Source organism: Ranitomeya variabilis, chromosome 1 (genome assembly GCF_051348905.1).
Source record: "Ranitomeya variabilis isolate aRanVar5 chromosome 1, aRanVar5.hap1, whole genome shotgun sequence".
Lineage (NCBI taxonomy): Eukaryota > Metazoa > Chordata > Amphibia > Anura > Dendrobatidae > Ranitomeya > Ranitomeya variabilis.
This window is the reverse complement of record NC_135232.1, coordinates 138,664,408-138,691,385: the sequence shown is the minus strand read 5'-3', so window position 1 is coordinate 138,691,385 and position 26,978 is coordinate 138,664,408. Positions and strand designations below refer to the sequence as shown.

The 26,978-nt window shown below is 42.9% G+C and overlaps 1 protein-coding gene across 2 annotated transcripts in view; it reads left to right on the top strand.

Annotated features, from left to right (window-relative positions):
• The window catches only part of ARB2A (ARB2 cotranscriptional regulator A), a 616,199-nt gene that overhangs the window by 42,592 nt on the left and 546,629 nt on the right, over positions 1-26,978 (top strand). Inside the window, exons 3-5 of one of the 2 annotated variants that reach the window (XM_077289153.1) lie at positions 3,246-3,329; positions 3,630-3,730; positions 12,298-12,363. In XM_077289153.1, the coding sequence (XP_077145268.1) occupies positions 3,246-3,329; positions 3,630-3,730; positions 12,298-12,363 (251 nt within the window). Of the gene's footprint in view, positions 1-3,227; positions 3,330-3,629; positions 3,731-12,297; positions 12,364-26,978 lie in introns of both variants that reach the window. The other variant, XM_077289144.1, reaches the window with a different exon arrangement.

The window sequence follows — 26,978 nt, the reverse complement described above, 5'->3', positions numbered from 1 at the left end:
CTCCCTACGGTCCTCTGCTTTGTGTGATGGCATTGCTAATGTTGCATTATATTGGGGGCACCGGAGGGACTGGATGTGGGTTCATTTCCAGATGCACATAAAGGACTCTGTGCATTTAGTTTTGAAAAATACTTAAGTAATTACATTTTTATATTTTCATTCTGCTTGTTAATCCTCAGCGCTGTGTAACTCCCTCTATAACCCCCCGCATTCAGTTACACACATAGCTACATAATGCAAGGTTATACCTGGCATGCTGAGACATGGGAAATCTCCACAAATGTGCTGTGGAAATGATTTCTCATTTAGTTTCTGCTATGCATTTAATTAGAGAAGACTGAGAAAATGTGCAGTGCTGTGATAGAAGTCAATCAGATGAACCTGGGGAAACTAATCTGCTCATGGTATACTTATTATTGCAGCCATTGTAAGTCTAAGTAGGATTTAGTCAGTTCAGTGGGTCAAGTGCAGATTTCTTTCGTGTTCCGATGTAGTTTTCTCAGTCTAATCAGTACAAATATGGTGTAATCTTGTTTCTCTTTTAATGAGTGATTGGCCTTTTCTGAACCGAAACCATCTTGAGCATTTTATCTTTACCTCAAGGTGTGTTATTTACTTTGCATCACAAAGCCGCTGTTTTTGGAGCCCATTATGAGCCGAAGGAACGCGCTTCCTTAGTGGATCTAAATGGAGAGAAGTTGCGTACTTTTTTTGGGTCTGGAGTATAGATCAAGGGGGCCACAATCGCTCACTCATGATTACATGCTCACAGCAGGAAATAATGTAAAGGGCTTGTCTCATCTTGTTAAATGGGTAAAATTGCAAAGTTCTTCTAAAAATAAACTTTGTTCCCAGTAGTGGGAAGATTTTCAATGATTATAGTTTACAGCCCTTTGCTAATGTCACAAGCCACCTCAACGTCTTTCAAGGGACTCTGTCACCTGAATTTGGTGGGCCCTTTGTCCGGTCCGATGGGCGGTGTTTTTTCTTGTTTCATTTACCCCTTCTTTTACCGCTGGCCGCAATAGTGTCTTGAATTGCAGTTGGTTTCCTCCGTAGTACACGCGTGCACAATGCAATCTTGCCTTGCGCACGCCCAGTATGCTTTGCCCAACTGCGGGCGAAGCCGAAAAGCATTAGTTCGCATGCACCGCCGCACTATGTCCCGGAAGTATTTCGCTGTGTTCCGGGACATAATGCGGCAGCGCATGCGCACTAATGCTTTTTGGCTTTGCCCGCAGTTGGGCTAAACATACTGCGCTTGCGCAAGGCAAGATTGCATTGCGCACGCGTGTACTACGGAGGAAACCAACTGCAATTCAAGACACTATTGCGGCCAGCGTGAAAGGAAGGGGTAAATGAAACAAGAAAGAACACCACCCATCGGACCGGACAAAGGGCCCTGCCAAATTCAGGTGACAGAGTCCCTTTAAGAGGTGGCCACTTTCCTGGTCAAGAATCTCTCATTTACAAGGGTTTTGCTTTAGAGCTTGTGGGCATTGCATTGATGCCGACCAGCTGTATTGCCTCTGCATTCATCCGATGCGGCCTCGCCAGTGGTGCCATCATGCCTCTGGTCCAAATTGTTAATCTTCAGAAGCACATATTTCCTGGCAAGCAGAAAGCCAGGAGACAGAGGAGCATTTTGCTCCTGCGCAAGGAACATAAAAATTACCATTTTAAGAGTTTTAAATATATTTGTTTCTATATTATTTTAATCACCTTAACATGTTTAAAGTTTCTGCAAAATTGATTCATATCCCCAAAATGAAAGTACGTTTCGGAGGTAGACTGCCCAAATAACTATAAACTTAAAACTCAGACCCCTAAAGTTAATTTAGATTATCAACGCAACTGGATCGTTACTCGTCTCTGACTCCTCCTTAAGCCAGTGTCTGATGTCTATCATTTATGATCCTAGTATCGACTCCAAAATCCAGATCATCAGCAGATCTCCTGCCCTAAACTCAACAGCCTCAGATATACATGTGAGTTTGGGACCGTAAACCAGCTGCCGACTCGGATATTGCTGTTCATTTCTCAGATTATTAATGTTGGATGTATGAAACTAAGCTTAACCAGATCCTACATCTCCCCAGCCACCAGTCTTCAGTAAGCCACGTCCCATGCTTTGTGCTTTGTCATTCCTTGCTATAAAATTCTCTGCCAAAATGCTGGAAAGTTTTTAAAACTTGTCATTCTCTAATGTTGCTTCACATGTTGAACTGTTGATATATCCCAGCCCATATCTTAAAAACTGCACCATATCATTATACTACATCTGTCAAACATTGCGGTTGACTCTGTATTTGGGCATGAGAAGTTTTAGATCTTAAACCTATCAGTGAAGTCTTATTGATAATTGCTGAGAATCCAATCTGGCTGTGCTTTCTTACTCTTTAGGCCAAAAATCCATATATATAGCGTTCAATATATGTGAATGGGATTTCAGACTTGCTTAAACTGTGCTTGCGGTCAAATCCGCACTGTACCCAGTGTCCAAAATTTTGTTCTCTTCTGTATTTGAAGGAGACATTACTCATTTTATAATTAAATGATAGAATTTGCCTCTGATACATGTAAAAGAAAACTAGGGAGCAGAAAAAAGTGCAATAGGGTCTTATCCGGTTGACAAATATATAAATAAGATTATGCTGACCTGGTGAGGTTGTGTTCACACAATGATATTAAGGCATAAAATCCCAGCTGCAGCAGGTCCACGGGTCCTCAAACAAGAACATTCGTATAGAAAAAGGCCGTTGTGGATATTCCACTGCTCGTGGGTAGAGTGGTAGATCCAGGCACACACAAGTAGGTTTGTGTTTTGTTTTTTATTTTGTCTACGCGTTTTGAAGTATACAAACTTCTTCAGGACTTAAAAACCATAACGGTTTGTATACTTGGATCTACCATCCTACCTCCCTAGCAGTGCGGAATATCCACAACTCCCTTTTTCTATGTAACACATGTAGACTGTGCTGCTGGTTTCATGCCATCTAAATAGCACAAAGTATCTGCTGCGTACTGGATGGGTTCAGACCTTGTACACGGCTTTACTTTAACATGTTTTGGTCCTACCTGTTAATGTACCAGCCATCTTTGTGTGACAGAAATGCTTATTCCGTACCCAGAGACCGGATTGCATTTCCTGTGGGGTTTAGAAATCATAGCATTATATTAGAAGTATATGGTTTATGTTGTGTTTTTTTTTGCTTCTTTTTATTCAGATCTCCTTTCTCGAATAGATTTAGATGAACTGATGAAAAAAGACGAACCTCCTCTTGAATTTCCGGATACCTTGGAAGGCTTTGAATATGCTTTTAATGAAAGTAAGTTTTATGCATACAACTTTAAATTTTTCCATTCTTTTTCTGGTAATTTACATAGCAACAAAATGAATGTTGTTAAAAACAAAAGTCAAAGGTGTATGATGCTTTCTGGCGTTCTGCAGCCTCTTCTGTCTTCCCAACTAATAACACCCCTCACTTGCCTACTGACATGTCTGATGTTCTACTTACCCAGAAATTACAATGTTAAATAGCGCGTGATCCCGTCCATACGTGATGGTGTTTTATATAATTAGTAATAAATATGCTGTAAGCTCATTTATTCTGTGTGTTTTGGTGTAGATGGTCAGCTGAAACATATTAAGACTGGGGAACCATTTATTTTTAACTATCGAGAAGACCTGCATAGATGGAACCAGAAGCGTTACGAGGCTCTTGGAGAGGTACGTTGTACCCAAAAGCTGATCTGTATGTATGAGTGACTCACAATGTCCTAGGCACGATTATGCTTTATATTATCAGTCATTAGTGTTTAAACACAAGAAGGCATGTTGTGAAAGGAGTTAAAATATATACGTACTAATTGATTCAAAGGGAACGTGACTGCAAGATTTACCTCTATTTATTAATTAGTTACAGCGCTGCAATCCTCTTCTAAAGCTGATTTCAAGCAACCTCAATGTTAAGGAAAAGTTTCCAGCATAATTGTAGATTCAACGTTTTATTGTTGTGGTGCCACATACTGTACTTAGACTGGTCAGAAAGGCAAGCACTTAGGGGTGAGTAGCCCAGCCAGCCAATATCCCATCCACGGAGGTGCGGGTATATTGAGGGGCTAGTACTGGCACTAAAGGACGTACGGTGAACTTCTGCCTACGGGCCGCTGTGGTACTTGTCGGTTCAGCACTGTAACAGCGCACATCACTTCTGCTGTGAGATCTGAGGATGGTGCTCGGTTGGTCAAACTTCAGGTCTGCACAGTGTAATGCCAGGGCAGTGGTGCCTAGGCAGATCCTTGTGCATGCCCGTATTCATGGTGGCCGCTGCATATTTGTGTGATTCAGGAGGCAGGCGGTAGGGCACTGCATAGACTGTAACCATGCCTTGGTGCGCATGATGTTGGCTGGGCTGCTCAGCAGTAAGCGACAAAGGAACACCAAGCATAATAGGGTCTTATCCCATGTACAAATTGGCATAGGTGAGGGGTATATTGCCCTCCTTTTGGGGCTGGTAAACCCACCACTATGGAATTGAGGATTAACCGCTGCTGAAGGTCCCTCCAGTCTGGAGATCCTGCCGTATATGGCTGGTAGTGGGAGGATAGGAGGAGTAGTCTGCGCTGCTGATGTAATTCCAGTATCCAGAGTACGTTGTACAGGATTTGCCATGCGGTTTATTCTCAGCTCGGCTCGACATTCTACCAACTTCATCATCAGGAGAACCACAATATTTAATAAAACTTAAATAGTTTACCAAGGTAGCTAGTCATTCTAATTGGAATATGCAGCACCACAAGATTAAAATCCTGAATTTACAGTTATGCTGGCAACTTTTTTCCTTAAAGGGCATCTGTCAGTAGAATTTACCCCCGCCCGCGTTTGCTTACGCATGCGTTTTCTCGCAATGTGCGGCTGGGCGCGGCTAACACACAATGTTGGAATTTTTGAGGCGTCAAATTTCTGTCAAATATGCGCAGGCATGCGGATGAGTGCGTTAAAAAAACGGATTACTGTTTATGGGAACGCATGCGTAAGCATGTCTTTGCGTACGCATGCGTTCGATGCGCTTGAGTGCTTTGGACTGCGCATGTCCAGGAACTGATTTAGACACGCCCATTGAGAAGCGCCCTCCTGGAAATATCAAACGCATGCGCATAAAGAGCGCAAACACATGTAAAAAAGCATACTAACGCTGCGTCATGCGTAAGCTGATGCGGATAAAAACCGCTGGGTTATCATGCCTTTTTGCATGCGTTTGCGGTTGCGGACGATACCCTGCGGACACAACCTCAAATGTGAAACCAGCCTAAGCCATCTATATGGACAAGCAGGGGTCATAGAAAGTTGAATAAAATGATGCCTTGATACCTGCAATCCATTGTCTTATTTCAGACATATCCATGTTTTTTTTTTCTTATGGATAAGATTGGCCAGACACTGGACTCCGTTAGAATCTGCCTCTAGAGATTATTTTAAGTGAAAGAAGAGGTCATCAGTATGAGACATGAAACCAACACCGGGCAGTAGAACTGAACTTTGTCTTCTTACAAACGCATTTGCTGCAGCTCTCCCAGCTCTGCTGACAGTCCCTTTTTAAAGGGGTCGCTTGGGTACCCCAATTGCTGGCCATCGGATAGTTTCCTCGACAGCTGTCCTGCTCAACGTGCGGCTGAGTCTCTCTAGTCCTGATGCTACAATGTGTGTAAGAGTATAACTTCATAACCTGTTATTACACCTACAAACAAGTATATTTTTGGCTGCAGTTTTGCGGTAAAGTGTGGCAAATTATTGGCGACAAGGCAGTTAATGCATTGTTAGCTCATATATTTACAAGTAGAAATTTCTAGAAGTTTGAATGTTAACTTTCAGTGCCTGAAACTTTAAGACAAACATGTCTTTTTCACGTATTTCTGCTGAGCCGAGGAAAGACCTATTGCCCTGGCTGTTTTCTTGAGGCTACTTCTTCCATGTTACTCTATATCAGTGCATTGAGAAATCACTAGAGTCTCAATACGATTCAACTTACTTGTAGAATTGTAGGACTTTAATATCTGCCCTATAGACAATAAATCCTTTTTATTATGTTTTGTTAAGGACACGAACAAAACAGTCCCCCACCTGCTAGCAGATTCTTCCATTCCCTGGACTCTTCATACTCTAAGCTGTACGATTCTTTGAAGCAGTCGCAATTGTTCCTCTGTAGGCTATTAAAAAAAAAAAATCTAGAAGGCGTCTTGGCTGTCTGTGTCCTTAAGGCGTTATTGTATTTAACAAAATGTTATATAAAGTGTGATAAAATGATTGTAGTGAAGAAGAAAACCTCATGGTATTAATGACACTCTACATCTAAAGCAACAAAAAAGTGACTGTTTCAAAAGATGAAGTGTATTTTATGCCGGGGATTGCTTGGAAGCTCTGCGGAGATTGTCTTCTCTGTTTATTTAAATAGATCTTCTAAGACGACGAATAACAAGTTGAGGTTGAAAAATTTATTTTTACGATATTCTTTACACATTCTGTTATTTCCTACAGTGGAGTGGTATGGAGGATGGGCTCCGCATGGCTGGTTACCAAGGACACTAAATTCTATGGTGGCAAACAAAAAACCAAACAAATCACTAATTATAATCTACTCCCCCCCCCCCCCCCCCCCCCCTTTTTTTTTTTCTCCTTAACTAAAAGTTAGGATTGGCACTAAGGTAATGAAATAGTTACATTAAAAAGGACACAGAAGGTAATATATGTAGATGGATACATAGATATATACATATCTGTAACAATAGATAATATATGCAAAAATGATAGCAAAACACCAATATTTGGGCATCTTTTGAGCTTACCAATTGACTTGTGTTGTAAAGTACAGAGTATCGTTCAGGTGGGAAACATCAGAATGGATGTCACTTCTTTTACACACTTGGTGGTTTTAGATACCTGAAGCCATGAAAAGACACTCAGAAGCCTGAACATACGAACAGATGTTTGGTTTTTATATAGAAATTAGTGATAAATGACCGTGTCCAGATAAGGTGTTATCGGAGTATGCTTGGGTGCTAACAGAGTGTCTTCTGCATGCTCCATGCTCGAAAAATAGGTTCTAGTCCCCATGTCTGCATGTCTCATGTCTAACAGCCACAACACGTGCAGGGATTCCCTGGTTGTTAGGCCATCCCTACATGTGTTGGGAGACATGCAGCCGCGGGACTCGAACATATTATTTGAGGACACCGAAGATACTCGGTTAGCACCCTATAATGCTCGGATAACACCTTATCCCAGCACGTACGCTCACCACTAATAGAAATGCATATGTTCGTTCTCTTGAGTGCTTTCTGATATGTTTTTCAGTAGATTTCCACTTGAAAAATTTAGTGCACAGAATCTAAAGGGACTTTGATGTGGGTGGGTTATAATTCATATCAAGCAGGAGACAGCAGGTTAGATGTGTAAACTGTATATATTTTTTGCATACTATAGATAGATGGATGTATCTTTGTATTCTGTGTAGTTCAGGGATTGGAAGCACTTATACCGCTGGCCATTTACAGCCCGTGATGACCTTTTCTCAGGTCCCTGGGCAGATTCCTGGGGACTGCAGTGCTTGGGCTGGCAGCTGTGTTTTGATGGCCATCGGCCTTTTAATTTATTCTTGCTCTGTGAGCACACGCACACATCATTCACTACTGAGCGCTCACAAGCTTGCAATTACAGATTACGCCCTGGCACCAGTGCCAGCATCAAGACTTACTTGTTCTAACGCTCGGAAAGGGTCTCTCTCTACTGGGTGATTGTGTTGTAAGTTTGTAAGTGACAGATTTGCTTTCAGATGCAGCTGAGAAGTCCTAGGACAGCTTTCTTAGGCTATGTTCCCACGATCAGGAAGTCGCAGCGCTTTGGACGCACCGTATTTTCTCTGCGTCCAAAGTGCTCCCTTCTATTGAACTCGGGTACATTTTTTCATGCGTTCATTGAACCGTGCGAATTTATCACATTTAATACCGTCTATCGATGTAATTTCTGTTACGGACACTAGCATCTTCACAAGAGAAGTTGACATGCTGCTGTCTTGAAAGACGAGCCCCATGTCTGTGTCCGCGGGTGATCCGCAGGTGCACATACAGTACAGACCAGAAGTTTGGACACACCTTCTCATTTAAAGATTTTTCTGTATTTTCATGACTATGAAAATTGTACATTCACACTGAAGGCATCAAAACTATAGATTAACACATGTTATAAGGCAAGAAATCCCACTTATTAAACCTGACAGGGCACACCTGTGATTTGAAAACCATTCCCGGTGACTACCTCTTGAAGCTCATCAAGAGAATGCCAAGAGTGTGCAAAGCAGTTATCAAAGCAAAAGCTGGCTACTTTGAAGAACCTAGAATATAAGACATAATTTCAGTTGTTTCACACTTTTTTGTTAAGTATATAATTCCACATGTGCTAATTCATAGTTTTGATGCCTTCAGTGTGAATGTACAATTTTCATAGTTATGAAAATGCAGAAAAATCTTTAAATGAGGTGTGTCCAAACTTTTGGTCTGTACTGTACCTACATTTCTAGAAATCCCATTCATTATGCTGTCACAGCTGGCAGTTTTGGCGCTGCATAAATATGCAGCTTCAAAACTGCAGCAATTCCTGATGGTGGGCACGTACCCTTAGGGATACTGATGTTTTCCAGTGCATTTAGTCCTGTTTTGAGACATGAGCTACTTAAAGGAAGGTTTATTATAATACTTAAAAGGCTTGTCCCACAAACAAAGTACATTTTAATTGAGATCTTGTAAAAAAAAGAAGTTCCATAACTGGATGTTTAAAAAAAAAAAAACGAAAAAAAAAAAAACAACAACAACAACAAAGGTTCCTGTTCCAAGGTAATCTTCTAAATCTGTCCCTGTGTTATTATTGTGTCCGACCGTGCAAGAACATAGTTGGATTTGCCACATCTCCTGGGCAGTGGAGGAAACTAAAGAGTATACAGACAGGACAGTATGAGATCACAGCTGATTCTTTCTGTGAGGTTAAACAGGCACGGAAATGTTTTTCCTTAGGGCTCATACTCTGCTTTTAAAACTTGCTCTGATGTTGATCCAGAGAAGTAGGACAAGTGCCATGTGATTACAATGCAATTTTTCTCACATAGCATCCCTATGACATGCATTTTTTTCTCTGCTGTTAATCTACAATCATTTACAGGAGTATTTACCATGTTCCATGCTACAGAATGGTAATTCATTTGTAAAAATCGGATGGCACCCATTGAGTTGCATTGGTGATTTTCGTCAAGTATATGCCGCCACTCGCAGCATGCTGCCATTTTTTCTCTTTCAGATCCAAACTAAATGCTGGTTTGCATTTTTACATCAGTGAATAACATTAGTCAAAGTGCAATCCACATTTCTTTTTTTTTTTTTTTTTTTTTATCTGCATGGGATCATACTCATCTGTGTATATAAACGAAAAAAATCACCTGTGATCCCGTGCTGTCCTGTCTGTATACCCTTTTGCTTCCTTTTCTGCCCAGGAGCTGTGGTATGATCAGACCATGTCCCTGTATGGTCAGACACAGCCATTACACAATACACAGCAGGGGCACATTTATAAGATAATCTCAGCACAGGAACATTATTTTTTTAACACATCCAATTTTTCTTAAGATTTATGGATTGAAGTGTACTTTTGTTTGTGAGACAACTCATTTAAGTAGCAAATCATGTATTTTGCGTCTGTCTGTCTGTTTCATACAAATGTGTGCATTTTTTTTTTTAATCACAGAAGTGTGTGGAGCTTGGCTCGCCAATGGCGTTTATATCCTTTCCATCCAGACCTGGTGTAAATTATAGCTGACCTCTACGCTTGCTTAGTGCAGCTGTTGGTTTGCTTTTCTGGTGCATTGAGAGGCAAAAGATGCAGCGCTGGGGTCCTGGGATTAAATCCCACCAAGGACAACATCAGCAAGGAGTTTGTATGTTCTCTCCGTGTTGGCGTGGGTTTTGTCCAAGTTGTCCAATTTCCTCCCACACTCCAAAGACATACTGATAGGGAATCTAGATAGTGAGCCCCAATGGGGACAGCGATGATGTCTGTACAGCGCTGTGGAATATGATGGCGCCATACAAGTTAGTAAAATAAATGTGACCAATTTATTAAGAGACCTATTTTTCTAAATAAAATGTTCTGACTTACCCCACTGTGTTCTGGACTCCATTTCCTTCCGAACTTCCATTTATATGTGCTGTTGTGTCCGTTCGGCAGATAATTATTGGGCATATGTGCTGCCTATTTAAAGGTATCAAGTAATCCTGCGCCTTGTTTCAGTGATTGGTTACTGTAAGATAATTTTGCCCATGTGAGTAGGAAGGGTGGTAAGACTTAATTACTTGTCATGGGCTCCATTAATCTCTCCATTCACCTTCCACCTTGTTGGGGAAAGCCTCCTCTGTGACGTGGGAAGCACAGAGCCGATACCGGTCTACATAACACAGCTGAGACTCCAGATTGTTTTCTTACGGCTACGAACACACAACATATTTTTGAGCAAACAGTATTTTTAGATGTCGCCACAAATGAATAGTTTACATCTTGGTGCCTTTGCTTTAAAACCTGTAATTGGTAGAAGTGAAGCTCTAATCTGTCCTCTGAAATGCTGATTATACTGCCAGCGTGTGGTTAAAAAACTGCTTATTTGGAAGCAAATAAGTAGATGAAATGTTCTCACAAATGTGCGTTCACCTCCAAAAAGAGGCAGACGTTGAATATTCCTGAATTCATCAGGGCTAATAACAGGGCCTTCCATAAAACGATACTGTGCAGATAAAAGCTGTGCTTAGGGGGTTGTCCCTCCATGAAATATTATATTCATGTTTAGATCATAAATAGCCATGTTTGGCATTAACATGCTAATGGAAACTCCAGTGCAGAGATGCAGGGGTTTTCTCCTTAGTTGGTCACCTCTTGTTAATCGTGTGGGTTTTCTGCATATCTGTCACCCGCCATTCCCAGGTCCAGTGCTGCCTGTCCTCTGCTGATCCTGGGGTTATATACTGGCTGTAGTGATGACTTTATGTCAAGAGCGCTGCAGCAAATCACTGGGCTCACTGGCTGTGCCTTTGTACCTGTCATGAGCTTCTGAGCAGTGATTGTCTGCGGCTCTTCTGACATGCCACCGCTACACCTGATAAACGATCAGGGGAGCAGCGGCGTACACTTAGCACTAGACCTGGGAAGGGTGAGCACCAGGCGAGTTTATCGTTTTTAACATAGGAGCGCAGAATGGTGAGATTGAAAAACCCCTTTAAGCCTCATTGAAACGTCTGTGATATTTCCCGTATGTACAACCATGGACCGTTCAGCAGTGTTTTGGATCGGAGTGTCATAAGTGTTTGCTCCATGTTTGTTTTTATCATCAGTTTCATCAGTAATTTGAAGAAACTAAAGAGATCCCAAAGCTTCTCCTGCTCCTTACAAGGTTAATCACATACGGACGGATGCACGCTGACAGTACACTGATGCCATCCTTGTGCTGGCCATGGTTTTCACTGACCACAGACATGTATGGGTCATTTCAATCTATGAAACGATTCAAAATCACATGTGTCTCCATGATTGTTTTTGTGGACACACTGTTGGCAAAAAAAAAAACACGGACGTGTGAATGACCCGATAGATTTTAATGGGTACGTGGTCTATTCTTGAATAATGGACTTGTGATTGAGGCCTAATTGAGCGAAGTGCTGGTGATCACACATGCTCATTCACTATTGTTACTGCCAGAGGATAAAGGAGACCCATTTTTGCCCTGTACCCACTCCAATGCTTTTTAGCTTAATTATTATGGGTTATAGCCGCTTTAACCCCGCTGCATTTGAGCACTGCCTTTTCTAGTTTTTTTTTTTTTTTTTTCATAATAATAAAAAGTTTATTATTTATTACAGTGGGGGAAATAAGTAATTGATCCCTTGCTGATTTTGTAAGTTTGCCCACTGACAAAGACATGAAGATTCTATAATGTTAAGGGTAGGTAAATTTTAACATTGAGAGATAGAATATCAAAAATAAAATCCAGAAAATCACATTGTATAAATTTATATAAATTTATTTGCATTTTGCCGTGAGAAATGAGTATTTGATCCCCTACCAACCATTAAGAGTTCATTACTTATTTCTCCCATTTGTATTTGGCTAGAATGCTTGACCTGTGTGTACTATAATATCTGTACAGGCATGATTACATGATTTCTTCTATTTCACAATGTTTTTTTTGTCTTAATTTTTATTGACAGATTATAACAAAGCACATTTACGAATTATTGGAAAAGGACTGTAATCTGGATAAGGTGTATTTACCGGTAAGCCACTTTTATTGGTTAAATCTTGTATAAAATACTTTACCTCCAACTCTCCAACTTCAGATTTAATTTTTTTTTTTTTGTGATCCTGTAAAATGTTATGTTAACAGAAGGTAGGTTACATTTTAAGATATTAATGTCTTCATTTTATAATTATTGTTTTCACGTAATAATGATTTTTTTTTTTTATAATCTAGCCAAATGTTTCTGCATTTATTTTGTTATATTGCAGAATTCAAGATGTTTTTTTTCAATTATAGAAAAATATTGTGTTTCTGAATGTGTGTCCTCTGCTCCATTCAGGAGCGCGGTTTCATTTCTCTGACTCGAGGCAAGAATTTAGAAGTAAAAAGTAAAGTAAATAATGGCATCATTTAAAAAATGCTTAATCGCCTATTTAAGTAAATCTAGTTAAAAGGAACCTGTCACCAGGTTTGACCGATATGAGATGCGTATTTCTATGCATCTTAACGCTCCGGTACTCAGTGCCGGCGGCAGTGCCTGGTGTTGATGTGAGAGACTCGTGTGAGTTTCTCACATTGCACTCGCAAGTGTGACCCCGGCCTTAGGCGCTTTATAGAATTGTAATCTTGCTGAAAGTAAATGGGTGTCATGATTCATAAAATCCTGTGGTAGGTTCAGGCCTGTCACAATCTCAAAAATTCCACCATGGAATCTAAATCTGATACTAGATGTATTCACTAAAAATCCGTTTGAACCCCTGCAGGATTTGTCAGCTAAACTCCTTACTCTTAAAACGATTATATTAGTGTCTCTAACATCGGCCCTCAGAGTGAGCGATATACAGGCCCTGTCCATATGCCCTCCATATACACAGATAAATGAGGATTGGGTTATACTAAGACCTGACCCTGCTTACTGTCCTAAGATGGCAGCAGCTGATGAATACTCCTATCAGCTGCTCCTGCTGTCACTGTTATTAGCAGCAGCATGGGTAGGCTGATGGGAGTAATAGGCCCATCAGCCTCTGCCTGTTGTCTCTTTTATTACTTAAATATAACTCTCATCATTCTCCCCTGCTCGCGCTGATCACCGGCAGAGCAGGGGAGAATCATGCGAGCCGTGTTCAGCACCTGGCGCCGGGGAACAGCGCTTACTGTAACGCTTCTTCCACGGTTGTCCACGTGTGCCACATGTATTACAAACACAGACACTGACATCTCTAGTACCGGAAATATCAGGACGTGTGAATGAGGCGTTATAGCGGGTTTTTATGTTTTGGCTTTTTATTGCAAAAAATAGTTTTTGCATCACCACATTTTTGAGAGCTATAATTTTTCCATATTTTGGCCCGACGAGTCATGTGAGGTCTTGTTTTTTGCGGGACGAGTTGACATTTTTATTGGTACAATTTTTGGGCACATGACATTTTTTGATCACTTTCTATTCTGATTTTTGGGAGGCAGAATGAACAAAAACCAGCAATTCATGAATTTCTTTTTGGGGGAGTTTATGCCATTCTGTGTGTGGTAAAATTGATAGGGCAGTTTTATTCTTTGGGTCAGTACGATTACAGCGATTCCTCATTTATATCCTTTTTTTTTTTTTTTTTAATGTTTTGACGCTTTAACCCCTTCCCGACCCATGACGCCACGTAGGCGTCATGAAAACCCGTGCCAATCCGACCCATGATGCCTATGTGGCGTCATGGAATGATCGCGTCCCTGCAGATCGGGTGAAGGGGTTAACTCCGATTTCACCCGATCTGCAGAGACAGGGGGAGTGGTGCTTCAGCCCAGGGGGGGTGGCTTCACCCCCCCGTGGCTACGATCGCTCTGATTGGCTGTTGAAAGTGAAACTGCCAATCAGCGATTTGTAATATTTCACCTGAAAAACTGGTGAAATATTACAATCCAGCCATGGCCGATGCTGCAATATCATCGGCCATGGCTGGAAACACTAATGTGACCCCACCCCACCGATCGCCCCCCCAAGCGACCAATCTGTGCTCCGCTCCCCTCGGTCCTGTGCTCCGCTGCCCCGTGCTCCTGCTCGCTCCCCCCGTGCTGCTATGCCACCCCCCTGTGCTCCGACGCCCCCCCCCGGGCCCCGATCTCCCCCCCCCTTATACTCACCGAGGCTCCCGGTGTCCGTCCGCCTCCTCGCTGGGCGCCGCCATCTTCCAAAATGGCGGGCGCATGCTCAGTGCGCCCGCCGAATCTGCCAGTCGGCAGATTCGTTAAAAGTACATTTTGATCGCTGTGATAGGTTCTATGACAGCGATCAAAATAAAAAAATAATAAATTAACCCCCCCTTTATCACCCCCATAGGTAGGGACAATAATAAAATAAAGAAAATATATATATTTTTTTTTTCCACTAGGGTTAGGGTTAGAACTAGGGTTAGGGTTAGAACTAGGGGTAGGGTTAGGGTTACGGTTAGGGTTAGGGGTAGGGTTAGGGTTATGGCATGTGCACACAGTGCGGATTTGGCTGCGGATCCGCAGCGGATTGGCCGCGGATCCGCAGCGGATTGGCCGCGGATCCGCAGCGGATTGGCCGCTGCGAATTCGTAGCAGTTTTCCATCAGGTTTCCAGTACCATGTACACCTATGGAAAACCAAATCCGCTGTGCCCATGGTGCGGAAAATTCCGTGCAGAAACGCTGCGTTGTATTTTCCGCAGCATGTCAATTCTTTGTGAAAGCGTTTTACACCTGTTCCTCAATAGGAATCCGCAGGTGAAATCCGCACAAAAAAACACTGGAAATCTGCTGTAAATCCGCAGGTAAAACGCAGTGCCTTTTACATGCAGATTTTTCAAAAATCGTGCGGAAAAATCTCACAAGAATCCGCAACGTGGGCACATAGCCTTAGGGTTAGGGTTGGAATTAGAGTTAGGGTTGGAATTAGGGCTAGGGTTGGAAATAGGGTTAAGATTAGGCTTGTGGTTAGGGTTACGGATAGGGTTAGGGGTGCGTTGGGGTTACAGTTGTGGTTAGGGTTGGGATTAGGGTTAGGGTTGGGATTAGGGTTGGAATTAGGGTTACGGGTGTGTTGCGGTTAGGGTTGTGGTTAGGGGTGTGTTGGGGTTAGGGTTGTGATTAGGGTTATGGCTACAGTTGGGATTAGGATTAGGGGTGTGTTGGGGTTAGTGTTGAAGTTAGAATTGAGGGGTTTCCACTGTTTAGGCACATCAGGGGTCTCCAAACGCAACATGGTGCCACCATTGATTCCAGCCAATCTTGCGTTCAAAAAGTCAAATGGTGCGCCCTCCCTTCCAAGCCCCGATGTGCGCCCAAACAGTGGTTTACCCCCACATTTGGGGTACCAGCGTACTCAGGACAAACTGGGCAACAACTGTTGGGATCCAATTTCTCCTGTTACCCTTGCAAAAATTAAAAATTACTTGCTAAAACATAATTTTTGAGGAAAGAACAATTATTTTTTATTTTCACGGCTCTGCGTTATAAACTTCTGTGAAGCACTTGGGGGTTGAACGTGCTCACCACACATCTAGATAAGTTCCTTCGGGGGTCTAGTTTCCAAAATGGGGTCACTTGTGGGGTGTTTCTACTGTTTAGGCACATCAGGGGCTCTGCAAATGCAACGTGATGCCCGCAGACCATTCCATCAAAGTCTGCATTTCAAATATCACTACTTCCCTTCCGAGCCCTGACGTGTGCCCAAACAGTGTTTTACCCCCACATATGGGGTACCAGCACACTCACAACAAACTGGGCAACAAATATTGGGGCCCAATTTCTCCAGTTACCCTTGTGAAAATAAAAAATTGCTTGCTAAAACATCTTTTTTGAGGAAAGAACAATTATTTTTTATTTTCACGGCTCTGCGTTATAAACTTCTGTGAAGCACTTGGGGGTTGAACGTGCTCACCACACATCTAGATAAGTTCCTTGGGGGGTCTAGTTTCCAAAATGGGGTCACTTATGGGGGGTTTCTACTGTTTAGGCATATCAGGGGCTCTGCAAACGTAACATGATGCCCACAGACCATTCCATCAAAGTCTGCATTCCAAAACGTCACTACTTCCCTTCCGAGCCCCGGCATGTGCCCAAACAGTGGTTTACCCCCACATATGGGGTATCAGCGTACTCAGGAGAAACTGGACAACAACTTTGGGGTCAAATTTCTCCTGTTACCCTTGCAAAAATAAAAAATTCTGGGCTAAAAAAATATTTTTGAGGAAAGGAAACACATTTATTATTTTCACGGCTCTGCGTTATAAACTTCTGTGAAGCACTTGGGGGTTCAAAGTGCTCACCACACATCTAGATAAGTTCCCTTGGGGGTCTAGTTTCCAAAATGGAGTCACTTGTGGGGAGTTCCTACTGTTTAGGCACATCAGGGGCTCTGCAAACGCAACCTGACACCCACAGAGCATTCCATCAAAGTCTGCATTTCAAAACATCACTACTTCCCTTCTTAACCCCGACGTGTGCCAAAACAGTGGTTTACCCCCACATATGGGGTATCAGCGTACTCGGGAGAAACTGGACAACAACTTTTGGGGTCCAATTTCTCCTGTTACCCTTGGGAAAATAGAAAATTGTGGGCTAAAAAATCATTTTTGAGAAAAGAAAAATTATTTTTTATTTTCATGGCTCTGCGTTATAAACTTCTGTGAAGCACTTGGGGGTTCAAAGTGCTCACCACACATCTAGATAAGTTCCTTGGGAGGTCTAGTTTCCAAAATGGGGTCACTTGTGCAGGAGCTCCAATGTTTAGGCACACAGGGGCTCTCCAAACGCGACATGGTGTTTGCTAATGATTGGAGCTAATTTTCCATTCAAAAAGCCAAATGGCGTGCCTTCCCTTCCGAGCCCTGCCGTGCGCCCAAACAGTGGTTTACCCCCACATATGGGGTATCATCGTACTCAGGACAAACTGGACAACAACATTTGGGGTCCAATTTCTCCTATTACCCTTGGGAAAATAAAAAATTCTGGGCTAAAAATTATTTTTGAGGAAAGAAAAATTATTTTTTTATTTTCACGGCTCTGCGTTATAAACTTCTGTGAAGCACCTGGGTGTTATAAGTGCTCACTATGCTTCTAGATAAGTTCCTTGGGGGGTCTAGTTTCCAAAATGGGGTCACTTGTGGGGGAGCTCCAATGTTTAGGCACACAGGGGCTCTCCAAACGTGACATGGTGTCCGCTAGCGATGGAGATAATTTTTCATTCAAAAAGTCAAATGGCGCTCCGTCCCTTCCGAGCCTTACCATGTGCCCAAACAGTGGTTTACCCCCACATGTAAGGTATCGGTGTACTCAGGAGAAATTGTCCAACAAATTTTAGGATCCATTTTATCCTGTTGCCCATGTGAAAATGAAATAATTGAGGCTAGAAGAAATTTTGTGTGAAAAAAAAGTACTTTTTCATTTTTACGGATCAATTTGTGAAGCACCTGAGGTTTTAAAGTGCTCACTATGCTTCTAGATAAGTTCCTTGGGGGGTCTAGTTTCCAAAATGGGGTCACTTGTAGGGGAGCTCCAATGTTTAGGCACACGGGGGCTCTCCAAACGCGACATGGTGTCCGCTAAAGATTGGAGCCAATTTTTCATTGAAAAAGTCAAATGGCGCTCCTTCCCTTCCGAGCCCTGCCGAGGTATCAGCGTACTCAGGACAAATTGGACAACAACGTTCGTGGTCCAGTTTCTCCTTTTACCCTTGGGAAAATAAAAAAAAATTCGCTAAAAGATCATTTTTGTGACTAAAAAGTTAAATGTTAATTTTTCCCCTCCATGTTGCTTCTGCTGCTGTGAAACACCTGAAGGGTTAATAAACTTCTTGAATGTGGTTTTGAGCACCTTGAGGGGTGCAGTTTTTAGAATGGTGTCACTTTTGGGTATTTTCAGCCATATAGAACCCTCAAACTGACTTCAAATGTGAGGTGGTCCCTAAAAAAAATGGTTTTGTAAATTTTGTTGTAAAAATGAGAAATCACTGGTCAAATTTTAACCCTTATAACTTCCTAGCAAAAAAAACATTTGTTTCCAAAATTGTGCTGATGTAAAGTAGACATGTGGGAAATGTTATTTATTAACTATTTTGTGTCACATAACTCTCTGGTTTAACAGAATAAAAATTCAAAATGTGAAAATTGAAAATTTTCAAAATTTTCGCCAAATTTCCGTTTTTTTCACAAATAAACTCAGAAATTATCGACCTAAATTTACCACTAACATGAAGCCCAATATGTCACGAAAAAACAATCTCAGAATCGCTAGGATCCGTTGAAGCGTTCCTGAGTTATTACCTCATAAAGGGACACTGGTCAGAATTTCAAAAAACGGCAATGTCATTAAGGCCAAAATAGGCTGGGTCATGAAGGGGTTAATACAATAAAAACTATTTTATAGAAAAGATAATAATATTTGGATCAATTTATTCGGAGAACTACCTTTTTTATTTTTCCAGCTGTATGGCGGCCTTTATTTTTTTTGCAAGACAAGATAATTTTTTTCAGCAGTGCCATGTTTTATCCGTCTTTTTGATCGCGTGTTATTCCACTTTTTGTTAGGCGGTATGATGATGATGTGTACTTTTATTGTTTATATATTTTTTTCCATTCAAATATTTATTTAGCGATAGAATATATAGTTTTATTTATTTAAAAAAAAAATATTTTTGCAATTATTTAAAAAATTGTATGTACTTTTTTCGAACTTTGTCACTATGGGACAATTATTTTTTGCAGGCAGATTGCTTCTATAACATGGAGATAAAGCAGCATCCGCATGCCATAGAAGCCGTCAATGCTGCACTGACAGAGAGACTTGATCATGCACTGCGCACTGATCCACAAGTTTCCTAGCTCTGGTGACCCGGATGTCGTCATGATGACATCGGGTCACCATGGCAACGATTGGGACCCCACGTCACACCGTGGGGACCCCGATCCAAAGGCAGAGGGGCTGTGAGCCCTCTGTCGGCTTCCGAAATTCTGCGATCTTTTTTGATCGCAGTATTTCGGGGGTTAAAGTGCCGGGAGCGGGCGATCGCGATGACGTAATGATCCTTCCATGGTAAAATTGGCCCAGGTCACATGGACGGATCATTACATCCAATGTCAGAAAGGGGTTAAGATGAATGTGAAGTGCTTCTAATCAGTGTAGGAGAAATCAGGCACTGCATTCTTCTGGCTCTTCTCTGTCGCGGTAAACCCGTGACAGTAGCCCTTAAGTTCAGTAGGAGACATGAAGTTATTCTTTCCTCTTTTTGTAATAACCCTAGGAATCCAGGGGAGGAAAGATTCCATAGGTTAGATGTCAAAAGGACTCTGTTACAATATATATCTATGACCAGTCAGTGGAGTCAAGACAAGTCCCTTTTTGTAGTCTTTCAGGGTAGTAGAAAGAGGTACGAGGTATCCAGGTACCATTGCCAGATGGATCAGGGAGCCCATTAGTTTGTCCTACACTGCGAGTGGTGCTCCGGTTCCGGAAGGCAACCTCCTGACCAGAAAAAGTGGAGGTATCAACTGATCAGATTTATACGGCTGCTACTTGGTCCTCACCTTAAGCACTAAAGACTGAATCTGTCTTCATCTGTTGACTTAAAGGGACTCTGTCACCTGAATTTGGTGGGCTCTGTTTACGGCTTGATGGGCGGTGTTTTCTGTTTCATGCACCCCTTCCTTTCCCGCTGGCCGCAATATTGGCTTGAATTTGATTCGGTTTCCTCCATAGTACACGCGAGCACAATGCAATCTTGCCTTGCGCATGCGCAGTATGCTTTTCCCAACTGCGGGTGAAGCCGAAAAGCATTAGTGCGCATGTGCCAGCAAGATTGCATTGCGCACGCGTGTACTACGAAGGAAACCGAATCAAATTCAAGACAATATTGCGGCCAGCGGGAAAGGAAGGGGTGCATGAAAGAAAAGAAAACACCGCCCATCGGACCATAAACAGAGCCCGCCAAATTCAGGTGACAGAGTCCCTTTAACCTTTGGTGGAAGGTTGCTGCAAGCGTTGGTTCCTCCCTAAGGTGTTTCAGTTCTCCAAAAGTCTCTCAGGTGTGCTGTCACGGGTGAAGCAAAAACACCAACGTTACTTGCCTATAGCCGGTTTTTCCAGAACCCATGACAGTACCCGTATATTCCCCCTTTTCATCACCTTATGGGTGCACTATAGATAGGGTGATCGTGTGATTTGGTTTTGGTTATGAATATAATTAATCCGGAGTTCGTCTCGTCCTCTGTAACTTAACTGATGCAGGGAAGAGGGTACCACCCTTTTATTTCCTGTCCTTGCTGGGCGGATCCCTCTCTCAGGTGTGCTGTTATGGGTTCTGGAAAAAACGGCTACCGGTGAGTATCCGTGGTGTAGTTAAGTGTAACAACTGGTCTGTTTGCCTCTGTTCTTCTGACTCTTCCATTGTTTTATGTTTTTGTTCCCATTCTTCTCCATTCCATTTGAGATATGTTCTCCTCTTCCCTGTTTGTAATCTTGTCTTATTATTCACAAGGGCGTAATCCTCATGAAAATGTCCCTTTGGCTAACAAGACTATATTAACCTGGTAGGAAGAGGTGGCCATATCTCTGGAATGGAGAGACGCAGGAACAAACGGAAAAACCATGCCAGATTTAGGAGAACAGCACCGATTATATCAGAGGTCCCCAACATGTGACTCAGGAGCAACATGTGGCTCGCAGGCCCATATTGTATGACTCGCGGCTTTCTGCCAACTTGGCGCATTAGAACCAGGTCAAGGAAACTGCTTAAAAGAGCAGGCCCCCAGACTTTTCTGTGTAACCCCACACAGAAGAGCAGACCTGGATGTGCATATACTAGCCCATAGGGGTGGTGAGTTTAATATGGTGAGCTGGAAATGGAATGCTACTGCCAGATATTGAGGGTGCTTGAAGCTGGATATGGTAGTGTGGTTGGAGTGCTTGATATGAGAGTACCAAATGGGGATAAAGTTGGTAACCCCTGGTCGCACATATGCTGCCTATAATACTGGACTGTACATAGTGTCAGTGTGAGGGAAGCTTTGTGTATCACTGCTTTTAGGGCTATTGATGTGGCTTGCAACCATCTGTCAGAGCTGAATGTGGCTCTATGGTAAAGAAAGATAGGATAGACCAAATAAAACAGTTTGATATTAATGGCAAGTGATTGGTCCTCTTGAAGGTAAGCTATCACCAGAAAACGACATATTAATTAAACCAGTTTTATGTTAAATGTATATTTAAAAAAAGTGGTAATTTTTTTTTCTTAAACATATCACTCCATATTAAAAGTAGAAAATCGAAATCTTGCCATTTTCACACTGGGGCATTTGTATGCTTTTACTTCTCTTTGTTTCAGGAAATAATTCATGTACAAAGCTGCAATGGGCAGACCCCAACCCTATCTTTTTTTATTGAAGTGTCTAATGAGCCTGTTCATTGTGAAGAAAGGGTGAGCAAGATCAGCTGTGACATCATCTAATATTATGGGTGGATCCTGTTATCAGCTGTGTGTGGAGGTGTTACTTGTCATTGTAATCCTCCCTCTGATGAGAAAGCATCTGTAACCTCTTTCTGAAATGACAGGAAGTTAGTCTCAAAAAGCTACCATGACATGTAAAAGTTTGGGTACCCCTAGTCAAAATTACTGTTATTGTGAACAGTTAAGCAATTTGAAGATTAAATGATCTCTAAAGGGCCCAAAGTTAAAGATGACACATTTCCTTTGTATTTTAGTAGAAAAAAAAGTGTTGTTTTTTTTGTTTTTTTTTTCATTTAAAAAAATCCAAAAAGGAAAATGGGTGAATGCAAAAGTTTGGGCACCCTTGGAGATTTGTGTTCTCAGATAACTTTGACCAAGATTTCAAACCTTAATTAGCCTGTTAGGGTTATTGCTTGTTCACGATCATCATTGGGAAAGGCCAGATGATGCAATTTTCTCAGCTTTATGAAAAGCCAGCTTCCTCTAACCTTGTTCTAAAAAACCGCAGCAAGTGGTTCCTTAAAGCAGCTACTTGGCACTCTGAAAATGGTGGAGGCACACAAAATATGAGAAGGCTATAAGAAGATCGCAAAGCGTTTTCAAGTTGCCTTTTCCTCAGTTCGAAATGTAATTCAGAAATGGCAGTTAATTGTAACAGTGGAGGTCAAGATAAGGTCTGGAAGACCAAGCAAAATTTCAGTTACAGCTGCTCATAGGATTGCTAGAGAGGCAAATCAGAACCCCCGCTTGACTGCAAAAGACATTCAGGAAGATTTAGCAGACTCTGGAGTTGTGGTACTTTGTTAGAGTTCAGAGATACCTGCACAAATATTGCCTTCTTAGAAGAGTCATCAGAAGAAAACCTCTCTTCACCGTAAAATTCAGTGTCAGAAGTATGCAAAAGAACATCTAAACAGGCCTGATGCATTTTGGAAGCAAGAACTGTGTAACGACGAGGTTAACATAGAACTCTTTGGTCGCAATGATCAAAGGTATGAGTGGAGAAAAAAAGGGCACAAAATTTCAGGAAAAGAACATCTCGCCAGCCATTAAGCATGGAGGTGGAATGCTTTGGGTTTGTATTGCAGCCAATGGTCATGGGCTGCATTTTTGGCCTGAAATTCAAAGGAAATGTGTTATCTTTAACTTTTAGCCCTTTTGCATATTATTTCATCTTCCACTTGCTTAACTGTTAACAATAACAGTAATTTTGACTAGGGGTGCCCAAACTTTTACATGCTATTGTACTGTAGCCAGTGTGACAATTGCAATAGTACTATTTTTTCCCTTCCCCCATGACGGCACACCTGAGAGGGGGGATCCGCTCAGTCAGGACAGGAAACTCTACTGAAAATAAAAGGGCGGTACCTCTCTGTCGTTTCAGTTGGGTTTCCTGTCCTGACAGGGACCCTTGTGCTGAACACGACGGTGATTCCACTTACCCAGCTCCCGTCCCAGCGTGGAAGAACTGGCAGCGCCTGTGCGTCGGAGCTCGGGTTTGGATGCGCCGTCCGCGGGTCCTTCGGGGCTCTGTGTCCGAGCGGGCGTCTGGGCAGCACGGTCGGAGGGCCGAGTCCTTCCGTAGCTGCCACGCCGCCCTCCTCTCTCTGCCGTGTGGCGGCAGCTTCCGGGTCGCCCGCCTGACGTCACGCGCAAGGCACGCTGGGAATGGGCGTGCCCGTGTGACGTGAAAGGGGGCGCCGGATCCAAGACGGTGGCGCCTATGAAGAAAACGCTGGCCGGTGGATAAAGACTCCGGCGGCGCGACAGAGCAGGGGAGGGGCCACTATTGGGCACCGGAGGAGGCAGGGAGTGCAGTGGATCACCCATAAACAGGGGTGATAACCACAGAAGACGCACTCGTGCACAGAAACTTCATCATGGAAGTGGGGCAGCAAGAGCAGCAGCTGCCATCGCAGCAGCAGCAGGAACTCTCGCCAGATGCCTTGCCGAGTCACCAGCATACCAGGAGCAGCCGCTCAAGTGGTAGGAGCAGCAGTCGTCCTGTCCGGCAAGATTCGTCGGCGTCCAGGAGGGACGCTTCACGTGCATCTGTCCAGCCTCCAAAACCGGTACCCTTGATTGTCGGCGGTGGTGAGTGATCTACGTGAATGTCACCCTTATGGTAACCGGGTCCATTTTTTCTGTTTGATCACTAGGGGTCCAGGAAGTCTAGCGGTAAAACAAAGAACCAAGAGTGTGCCCTTTGTAAAGACCCGCTTGCAGTTCAGTGGCAGAAGGAGATCTGTGCTGACTGCATTAACAAAACCATACAAGAAGAGACCCCTAATTTCGCCACTAGCCTTAAAGCCATAATACAGGCAGAAATAAGACTCCTTGAAAATGGCCCTTAATAAAATGAGAAGGAAAAGCCGTAAGGTGTCTACAGAGTCAGATGCCTCTCAAAGACAGGAGAGTCATAAATCGTCCCGATCTCCCTCTACCTCTTCGGCCTCTATCCAGTCTTCAGATTCCTCCTTGAACAGTGATTCAGGAGGTCGTCCATGTTTTCCAACTGAGGACGTAGACAAATTAGTTAAAGCAGTTAGATCTGCAATGGGTCTTAAGGAGGAGAAGTTACCTAGGTCACTAGAAGATGTCATGTTTGGTGGCTTAGAAGAGAAAAGGAAACGCACGTTTCCGGTCAATGCGAAAATCAAGGCATTAATTGAGAGAGTGGAAAAAAACTGAAAAAAATGGGTGCTTTGCCCTCTTCATCCAAAAGGAGATATCCTTTTGAGGAAAAAGACTCTGAATCCTGGGAGAAGATCCCTAAAATTAACGGGGCAGTAGCCAAATGTTTAAAAAGATCGTCCCTTCCATTAGAAGACTCGGGTGTTCTTAAAGACCCGCTTGATAAAAAAGCAGATAGTTTTCTGAGACATATCTGGGAAGCCTCAGCGGGGGGCCTGAAGCTAGCAATTGCTGGGACATGTACGGCCTGTGCTTTAATGGTCTGGCTACAGCAGATAGAGGATCAGCTAAGGGACAAAGTACCCAGAGGCGACATCCTTGCAAATATATCTTTAGTGCAAGGAGCAGCAGCTTTCTTGGCAGACTCTTCTGCATATGCCCCCTATCTGAGGAAGCCAGTCAGGCGAAACGGCGCTGTCAGGGGTCGCTGTGGAACACCTCCCACCAGGACAGTCATCTGTAAGTTCACTATTATTTCTCTACAATGGCGTGCCATATGCTAACACACTGCATTGTGGTGTATAGAGAAATCTATCAGATTTAGCATTAGAGCACTTTATATTTGGCAAGTTATGGGTGACTATTGAGGCTAATTATACTTGGTACTATAGGAATTGTTGTTTCCTGCCCATCTGATTGTATGTAATATACCTCTTTTAGTACGTGCTTGCTCTTGTAGTGCATTGATTATTTTTGTATTTCCTGGTGTGGTTATTGCTCCCAGCCATTTTTTATGAGCTTTACCCTGCTTTTTTCTACATATTCTGTATTTTATTATGTTCATTAAAATTGGTTTTTAAATTTATAGCCTATGCCTCTTTTTCCCTTCATATGTTTTGGGGAAATTCTTTTCTTATGTCATGATTTTGAGGTGTGCTGGATACCTTTGTGGGACTTTTGATAAAATTCCATCTTGAAGGAGTAGTTCTCTATCAACACGACCATAAAACTTCTCTTCCAACACTGCTTCATGGCAGTAATAGACTTAAAAGATGCGTATTACCATATACCAATGCATCAGGAATATCGGAAATACTTGAGAGTAGCTCTCTATATTCAGAATCAGGTAAAGCATTACCAATATACAGCCCTTCCATTCGGCCTGTCTACAGCCCCCAGGGTTTTCACCAAAGTAATGGTGGAAGTAATGTCATACCTCCGGTCCCGGGATGTAGTAATTGTCCCATATCTGGACGATTTCCTTGTAATAGGGAGGTCAGAGTCCCACTGCACTCAAGTATCAGTGGTAACATCAACTCTAATGGAGCTGGGTTGGATAATAAATATCCCCAAGTCAAGATTACTACCAGTAATACTACAGTCATTCCTGGGGTTAATGCTGGACTCCGAGCGTCAGCTCTGCCTCCTTCCAGAAAACAAAGTAGCCAAGATAATAAATCTGGCCAGTACAGCAATACATCATCCAGCAATGACTCTAAGAAAGGCGATGTCCCTACTAGGCTCGTTAACATCGTGTATTCCGGCAGTAGGATGGGCGCAATTCAACCTAAGACAACTACAGTGGGAAGTTCTTTCAGCTCAAAGACTGTTAAGAGGGCATTTAGAAGGAAATCTATGTCTCTCCCTGGTCGTACGGGATTCCCTAGTTTGGTGGACGGTGGAAGACCACCTGACATTGGGGGTCCAGTGGCAAAATCCGGTCAAAGACCTCACGACCGACGCAAGCGGTACAGGTTGGGGGGCTCACCTGAGGTCTCACTCGGTACAAGGAACCTGGTCCTTACTAGAAAGAAACTATGGGTCAAACGAAAAAGAGCTATGGGCAGTGGAAAAAGCCCTAAGACACTTTCTCCCTTTGCTCCGGGGCCACCGTACTCGAATCCTGACGGACAATCGAGCAGTGGTGGTGTATATCAATCATCAGGGGGGGACAAGATCCAAAGGCCTCATAGAAGTATCAAATCTACTCTTTCAGTTGGCAGAACAACACCTGTCATTCCTGACCGCACTACACATCAGGGGCATAGAAAACACACAAGGAGACTTCCTGAGTCGCAGAGGCCTAAGACAGGGGAAATGGTCCCTAAACCCCCAGATATTCCAACAAATAGTCCAAGCCTGGGGCACACCAGAAATAGACTTGTTTGCCAACTCACACAACAAAAAAGTCAAAAAGTTCTGCTCCTTAAATCCAAGAGAACATCCTTTTGCAGTAGATGCCCTACTGATACCCTGGAAGTTCTCTCTGGCCTATGCATTCCCCCCGATAGTGATGATTCCAGCTGTGATCCGGAAGATCAGAGAGGATCAAGCGAAAATTATCCTCATAGCTCCATTCTGGCCAAGGAGACCATGGTTCTCCCTTCTAAGGTAGATGTCGGTAATGGACCCATGGATTCTGCTAGAGGTTCCGGACCTGCTAACCCAGGGCCCAGTGACCCACTGTCAGGTGAAGGGCTTCCATCTGGCAGCCTGGAATTTGAGAGGGCGTTACTAAGTCGCCAAGGATTCTCACCAGGTTTAATCTCCACCCTATTGAAA